Consider the following 8,336-nt stretch of genomic DNA (forward strand, 5'->3'; position numbering starts at 1 on the left):
AGTGAGCTGAGATCCGGCCACTGCACTCCAGCCTGGGCAACAGAGCAAGACTCCCTGTCTCAAAAAACAACAACAAAAAAAAAAAAAAAAAAACTACTGAATCAGGATCACAGCTTAGGGGCTGGGATCTCTTTATTTAGACATCCAAGAAAATTCTTATGTAGTCAATTTGTATGACATTTAGGAGCTGATGCCTTGTTTTCTGAAACAGAGTTTCTACTGGTAGAATCTTCAAGATTCTTTTTTAATAAGCACTGTACATCAAGGACTATTTCAAATTACCTTGGATCCTGAATATGGTCTCTCTTAATCTTTATTATTCTTATAGATAAATGAGGGGCGGGGGGAAGTGGGGGAGGAAGATTAGTAAAGTTCCAAGTAAATTATATTTGTTCTTCCCAAACAAACGAAGAATGAGGGTTATGCAGTCAGAAAAACCAGCAGGCTTACAAATGTAAAAACTATACATTTAATATGTATAGTTCTGGCCCAATGTAAGTATTTGCCTCAGTGTGCAGTCAGTGGAAGGAAGGAAGGAAGGAAGAAGAAAAGATGGAAGGGAGGGAGACACGAAGGAAAGAAGGAAGAAAGGAAGAAAGAAAGGAAGGAAGAAAGGAAGGAAGGAAAGAGGGAGGGAGGGAAAGAGTGACACTATCACAACAGAAATTATGTACTTGAACAACAACAAATGAAGAGGAAGTAGGGAACTTGATGGGAAAGACAAAATGTAGAGGAAAGAGAATAAGGAAGGGAGGAAATAAACAAAAGATAATAAAGTTATTATGAAGTTCTAATTAGCATCCCAAATGTAAGCAACTCTTTCTGATTCACTCTAATTAGGATTGTCTTCTATTTAATTGATTTTGATTTTATCATTTCTATATATACTATAGTGTGTGTGTGTGTGTGTGTGTGTGTGTGTGTGTGTGTGTGTGTGTGTGTTTTATTTTGTAAAGGTAGATTTTGCTCTGAATGTTAAGGCAATTTCAGCTCCTGAAAGAGAAGGTAACTGAATGGATAGCAAGGAAAATATAGTTTCTATTATTCTCAGCTCTTAAAATTGGAAAAAAAAAAAAAGAAAGAAAGAAACAGAAAGAAAAGAAAAACTCCACCCTCTGGGGAATTTGCATACTAGGCAGACTTGGGTGCACAGCAGTGGGTGGTTCCAGCTGAGAGCTTGTCTATTCTTAGACGTCTGTGCTGAGGCAGAGTGGGATGGAGATTGTTCACTGCTGCTGTAGGACCTTAGAGTCATTTTTTTTAATGGGGTTCAACTGTCAAATCAAATCTCCCAATATGTGTAAAAGGCTCTTGTAATTACACGTGTCATCTCTTTTCACGACAAAACTCAAAACTGGTTTATTTCTGAGGTACTGAAATGCAGTCTTCTGCATTAAGAGGATTACTTTCGGCTAACATGGTGAAACCCCATCTCTACTAAAAAATACAAAAAATTAGCCGGGCGAGGTGGCGGGCGTCTGTGGTCCCAGCTACTCGGGAGGCTGAGGCAGGAGAATGACGTGAACCCGGGAGGCGGAGCTTGCAGTGAGCTGAGATCCGGCCACTGCACTCCAGCCTGGGCGACAGAGCGAGACTCCGTCTCAAAAAAAAAAAAAAAAAAAAAAAAAAAGGATTACTTTCTTTTTAGAGGGAGAGCTGGGGGAATTTTTTCCCCCCACTTTTTTTGTTAACAAAAGCATGTGACAAGTCAACCGATCTTCCTCAAAGGAAAACAGGGGCCTGTTTTCCTTTGAATAATTATGTGATGTGCCTGACTTTCAGGTGTGTGACTTTTAAATACAACAAATCAACATTAAAGATTAATTCACTCTGTTACAAGGCAAGAATATTTGTTGCCTATTCAAACATATTTTCTACTTTAATAAATTCATAGCTTAAGAAGCCAAAAGATAGTGAGATCACCAATAATGAGCCTCTAGTGTTTGGAACTCAGTCTGTAAGATCATTTTTTTAAAATTTATCAAAATATATATGTAAGTTTTACAAACCACATGCACATATATATATAAAAGATTATGTTCTTTAGATTCATAAAGATTCATATATATGTGTGTGTGTATGTATGCATGTGTGTGTATATTTTTTTTTTATTTTTTATTTTTCATTTTTAGACCGTCTCATCCTGTTGCCCAGGATGGAGTACAGTGGCACGATCTCAGCTCACTGCAGCCTCCCCCCCAAGAACCTCAAGCAATTCTCCTGCCTCAGCCTCCACAGTAGCTGGAATCACATGTGTGCGTCACCATGGCCAGCTAATTTTTGTATTTTTAGTAGAGACAGGGTTTCACCATATTGGCCAGGCTGGTCTCGAACTCCTGACCTCAGGTGATCCACCTTCCTCAGCCTCCCAAAGTGCTGGGATTACAGTCATGAGCCACCACACCTGGGCCAAAATATATTTATTTTTAAGCTTTGGTATAAGTTTCTATACCCAGATACTCGGGGAAGCCTATAGACTACCAATGTTTTGTTTTTATTATCTGAAAGTCTGATTCAGAATTCATGAAATATATGTAAAAATTATATTTAAGATGAGAATTCCTAAGACAACATTTTTATTGAGACCGTTTTAGTCTCTTAAATCCTGGACTATATAAGCAATAAAAATGAAAACAAAACAAAACAAAGCAAGTACATGTGTTCTCTAAATGATTCTAAATAAGTGCTTATTAATCCATCATTTTTTCATTTAACATTTTTAACACATTGACTTCAAGGAGTTGCAATAAAAGGAATGGGTACATTATACAAAGCCATTAAATTATAAATGAATGATATTAATGACAAATTTTTCTGGACCCAGAGGGAAACTCAGGGAAAATATAAAATTATCTTCAAAGACAACAAAATGAAAAATAAATGTGACATATGGACCTTAAGAAAAAATGAAAACCAAGTTCATATAAGATAAAGAGATAGGGCCGGGTGTGGAGACTCATCCCTGTAATCCCAACACTTTGGGAGGCCAAGGTGGGCAGAGCACCTGAGCTTAGAAGTTTGAGATCAGCCTGAGCAACATGGCAAAAACCTGTCTCTACCAAAAATATTATACACAAAATTAGACAGGAGTGTTGGCGTGCACCTGTAATCCCAGTTACTCTGGAGGCTGAGTAACTGGAGGATCACTAGAGCCTGGGAGGAGGTTGCAATGTGCCAAGATTTTGCCACTGCTCTCCAACCTGGGTGAAAGAGTGAGACTCCATCTTAAATACATAAATAAAAATTTAAAAAATAACAAAAAGAGATAAGGAGATAGACATGAGATTTTTGCTTAGTTTATTTATTTCAGTGTGTACAGTTGCACTGAGTATTTTTTTTTTTTTATGATCGTAGTTCTTTTTCAAAGTTATTTCCCTCAGGAATTTCCTTAAATATGTATGTGAATGGAAGCATACAGCTTCAGAATGAATAATGCTTTTAATAAAATGAAAACTGAGCAAAACTTGGAGAAATGTACCAAATCAGTGATTCCCTGGACTTTGAGATTTTATACACTACTAATAAATTTTGTCCTTAGAAAGGTTGAGGCTTGGCAGGGTGGCTCAGGCCTGTAATTACAACACTTTGGGAAGGATCACTTGAGCCCAGGAGTTGGAGACCAGCCTGGACAACATAGCAAGACCCCAGTTTCTTAAAAAAAAAAAAAAATTAGCTGGGCCTGTTGGTACTTGCTTGCAGTCCTAGCTACTCAGAAGGCTAAGGCAAGAGGATCACTTGAGTCCTGAAGTTTGAGGCTGCAGTGAACTATATGACTGCACCACTTCACTCTAGCCTGAATGACAGAGTGAGACTCTAAAAAAAATTTAAAAAACAAACAAACAAACAAACAAAAACCAGTAGAAAGCATATAGGATCGTGGTAAGAGATAGCATTTATAAAAAATCAAAGAAATATAACTTCAGGAAAAACTCCCTACCTTGCCCTTTTAATTTTTCTGTGAGGAGATAGCATTGAGAAAATACATGACACTGGCCAAATAGCACTCTCTGAGCTAAATATTTAAAATATTAACTACTTGGTAAACCAAATCAGTGTCAGTTACAAATCAAGCAAATTGTGCCTCTTTTTATGAGGATAAATGTAAAAGCTCACCTGATTAATCTCACAACTACTAGCGGTACTGCCATTTGGTACATTTTTAAGATTACCTCCTGAGCATCCAGTTTTCATTACTATGCAAATTAGCTAAGACAAAGCTCAAAATAACTCCAGTTACTTTCCCAAATAGCAGAATAGAAATCAAAAGGATGGAGATTAATCCCATCAATCTTGAGACAAGAAACTGGAAAACACCAAAATAGGAAATTTCATAAATAAGTTTTTTTCATCGATGAAACCTGACTAAAATTTGTTGGATGTGTATATGCCTTCTATCTATGAAAGAATCACTTAAGATCGGTGTCCTACAGTTAGCTCTGATCATGGACAGTAACTAGTATGTGTGTGTTTCAATGAAGATACTGTGTTTTGTCATACCATGATGTTTCATTCAAGGAAAATTGAAGTCCCAGGATGCTTTATGAAAACAAACTTCCTGTTAGCAATTCAGTAAGTACCCTTAGCTATGCTGGTACCTAATAATTTACCCAACTTAGATAAAGAAGTTACCCAGCTAAAGTATGTCTCGGTCTTGTCAGCACAAGTAGTTGACAACCAAGTCCTTACTGTCCACTAGACCTACATCTTGATTCCAGAAGGGAGATTCTCTAAGAATGGGGAATGACGTTCCTGGAGTGCCAGTGTCGCCTCTGCCTCCATATGGCCAGGAACAGGCTGAAGACAGCCTTCTCTCAGGGTTGAGGCCAGGAAGAGCCACCCTGGGATGCATGGCACATGCCAGCTCTTGGAGACCAGAGTCCATTCTCATGATGCAGAGGCAGCATCAGCTACCGAAAAGGATCTTCAAAGTGGGGGGACAAACCAGGCATCCCTGTACAAGTTCCTGTGGATTCCTCATAGTTTCCTCCTTGCAGTGTGCACAAAGGCACCCATAAATGAACGTTAGACCCTGGAACCCTTCATTCTTCATAGAGGAGAGGGACATCCCTGAGTTAGTGAAGCAAATATGTGGTAATTTCCCCGATGGTTCTGACTTGCCTGTTCAGCACAGCCTGTGTGGTCCCTTCTCTTAAATCATTCATGAGGCGAGAACAATCTAGGTTAATCCAAATTAACAAGGTGCTCGACATCGTTCCCTTCCTGGCTGAGCCAATTACTCCCACATGTACTACATTTTCTGCTGCATATATAACTTCAAACTACAGCTCAAGTTTTTTCTTCAGTATGGTAAAATTCAGTGTCATGAACCATGGCCGGGTTAAAATTCTGATTTAAACATTTTGGTGATTACATTTCTGACACTTTTTAATTGCTTCAACACCTAATAGAGTTAGAAAAAAGAAAAATAAATATATAGAGCTCAGATTTTAATTCTCCTACTCTGCAACTCCAAACAAATTCAGAAAAAATGTCTGTTTCATTTATTCAAAAAATAGCAGTTTATAGTAATAAGTGCTAAACTGGGAGGCTGATTTGATTGTTCTAATCACCAAAAAGCTTAGCTTTTTTTTTTTTTTAAGAAGGGGAAGTGGGGAAGACAGTGAATATATAAAATATTACTTCCACCAAGCACATTTTTCTGCAACAAATGCATGGCATTTAATCAGTAACTATATAAATGTCCCCCATGGTTCACTGAATCTTTTACCACTCCATCACCATCATCCGGCCTCCCAAGCTATTTTGTATATGCAAGGACACACGGGTAATACCCTGGACATTCCCCTTCTTTTTTCTTATGTAAAACAGTTGCCTGGTGGTAACCGTGTTTACAGATTTCTTGTATGCTGTGCTTTCAAGCATTAAGAATTCAAATTCATCTCACTACAGAAACAAGCACCCAAAGTGCCAAAGTGATCATAAATACCAGTTGAACCCAACGGGTATAATATTTACATGATACTCACTTTCGCCACTTTTTCTTTCCCAGTGAGGTAAGAGCCAGACTATAGGTTACTCCCAAAATACTCAAAGATTTTTTTTTTTCCTTTTCTATTTAACCATGTGTAATGTAACCCGTAAGAGAACCAGGTTTGTCTGAATCCATTGTGTCATTAATGTCCCTTTGAGAATCAATTCCATTGCACTGGCCTTCACACATTCCACAGGACATTTCCTATATCGGAGCTTTCTAAACTATGAAATTGTTATTCATTACTCTGTGAGCTTTGGAGAATCAAGACATGGAAGAGACATCCTATGATGCATCATGGCATCATGACATTAAATTGTCACCGGGTGTGTACCCAAACCATTAAATGGGACCATGAGATCATAAAAGCTACACTCTTTTGTAGGTAACACAAGGAGGGTCTGGGAAGGTTGGAAGTGACTTAAAAGCCAAACAAGCCACCAGTGGCAAAATCAGGACCGAAATTCGGTCACCATAAAGGCCAGTTCCATGCTTGCTTCCGCATCGCTGCTGTCTCATGGCACAATCCTCAGGTCGCCTTTCCTGGCTCTACCATGAATATGATAAAAATAAAAGTAGGAAATGGGATAGAAGAGAATAACCATTAGTGGTGCCACAATTTACAAACAGAGGTTTCTATAAGAACCTGTTATTCATTTTTTCCTAGCCTTCAAGATCAAATCTATTGTCTTTTAATGTATTTTATTCAAAATCTTTCCTAAGTAGAATAATTAGTCACATTTTTAGAGGGTGCATATGCAGACACAGTAAGTTTTCAGTTTAACTTCTTCTGAGATAGTTTGCTGACATTGCCCTAGCTACTTTTTTCAACAAATAATGTTCACTTTTTTTTTTAAATAGAGGTGGGGTCTCACTATCTTACTCAGGCTGGTCCTCAACTCTTGGGCTGAAGCCATCCACCCGCCTCGGCCTCCCAAAAGTGCTGGGATTACAGGTGTGATCCACCGTTACTGGTCTGTTTTTTAATTCTATCCAAATATATTCAGAAAAATGGCCAATACAGTGCTCTGTTCTCTGGTAAAGCAGGTATTGAGAGGGACTAGAGAAGTAAAACAAACAAACAAAACACCCAGTAGTCTTTATTACTTCTTTTTAATTGTTTAACTTTATTACTGTTGCACCATTTATACAATTACATATAATTTCAATGCATCCATTGTACATTTTTTTGTTTTTTTATTTTTATTTTTTCCATTTTCCAATGAGTGGTGTGTTGGTGTCTGTGACACAGAATGGAAGAGAAACTGGAACTGCAATGAACGCAGACTTTTTTTTTTTTTTTTTCATTTCCACTGACCAATAAACAGAACTACAGGTGCACCCAACCACGGACATGCATTAACTCGTCATGAGAAATCTAGGTAGGCTAAGTAGAATGAGAGAATGTTTGTCACTCCCAAAAATATCTGGAGAGGAAGAATGGAGGATTGGCATTGAGATCCATGTGGACAAGCTAAGTGGGCTCTGTCTGAAAGCTGGCATTCATCCACAACATTAAAAAAATATCAAAATAAGAAAGGCTGTAAATTAAAAAGAAAACACAGAAAATACTGCTCTCATAAAGATCTGATTGCCTTGGCACAGGCCCAGTGGGCAGAATCAAACGCATCACTCCCAACTCCCATTGCAGAAGAAAAGCTATTCAACTCTCAGCGGTGGAGGAGTGCATGTGGCGGCAGTTTCAGGTACAAACGATGTACTGCACTTTCAGACGCGATCTTGGAAATCCAGGACTTCTTGGTAAAGTTGACTGAAGGTATATTAGATATTTCCCCACAAAAATACTATTTGGATTCTCCCACCCCCTCCCTCCCTTGATGGGACAACATCCTTTATTTTTCCTTGGGCAATACATATCATTACTTCCCATTTGAAACAAGTTAGTATAGGAGAGAGAGAGAGGAGAGATAGGAGAGGAGAGAGAGGAGATAGAGAGAGAGATAGTGAGAGAGAGAGAGAGAGAGAGAGGAGGTTGTTTTAAGTGGTATTATTTTTCCTATAGGCTGTCCTTGTCACTCCTTCACGGCTACGGTTTGATCGGAATTAGCTGCCGGGGCCTCCACCGGCTTGGGCTCTTCTGCGGAGGCTGCGGGGGCCTGGGCCTTGGGTGTGGAACTAGGCGCTTCCGTGGCTGCGGGGGTCTCCTTGGAAGAGGGGGCAGCCTCCGAGCTGCCGGGTTTTGAGTCTGAAGCGGGGGCCCCGTCACTTTTGGTCTCCTGGGCAGCAGGAGCTGCGGGCGCCTCAGTCTTTTTGGGTTCCCCTTCCTCCTTGCTGGGCTCCTCCCCGGCAGCAGGGGCCGCGCTCTCGGCCGGGGCCGCGGCGG

The 8,336-nt window shown here is 39.5% G+C and overlaps 1 protein-coding gene across 1 annotated transcript in view; it reads right to left on the reverse strand.

The window, feature by feature from the left end:
- Positions 1-7,095: 7,095 nt before the first annotated feature.
- The window catches only part of BASP1 (brain abundant, membrane attached signal protein 1), a 60,594-nt gene continuing 59,353 nt past the window's right edge, over positions 7,096-8,336 (reverse strand). The window contains exon 3 of the mRNA XM_011947451.1: positions 7,096-8,293. Coding sequence (XP_011802841.1) covers positions 8,026-8,293 — 268 coding nt within the window. The 3' untranslated portion in view covers positions 7,096-8,025. The remainder of the gene's footprint in view (positions 8,294-8,336) is intronic.

The sequence above is a fragment of the Colobus angolensis genome, unplaced genomic scaffold, assembly GCF_000951035.1.
Source record: "Colobus angolensis palliatus isolate OR3802 unplaced genomic scaffold, Cang.pa_1.0 Scaffold266, whole genome shotgun sequence".
Classification (NCBI taxonomy): domain Eukaryota; kingdom Metazoa; phylum Chordata; class Mammalia; order Primates; family Cercopithecidae; genus Colobus; species Colobus angolensis.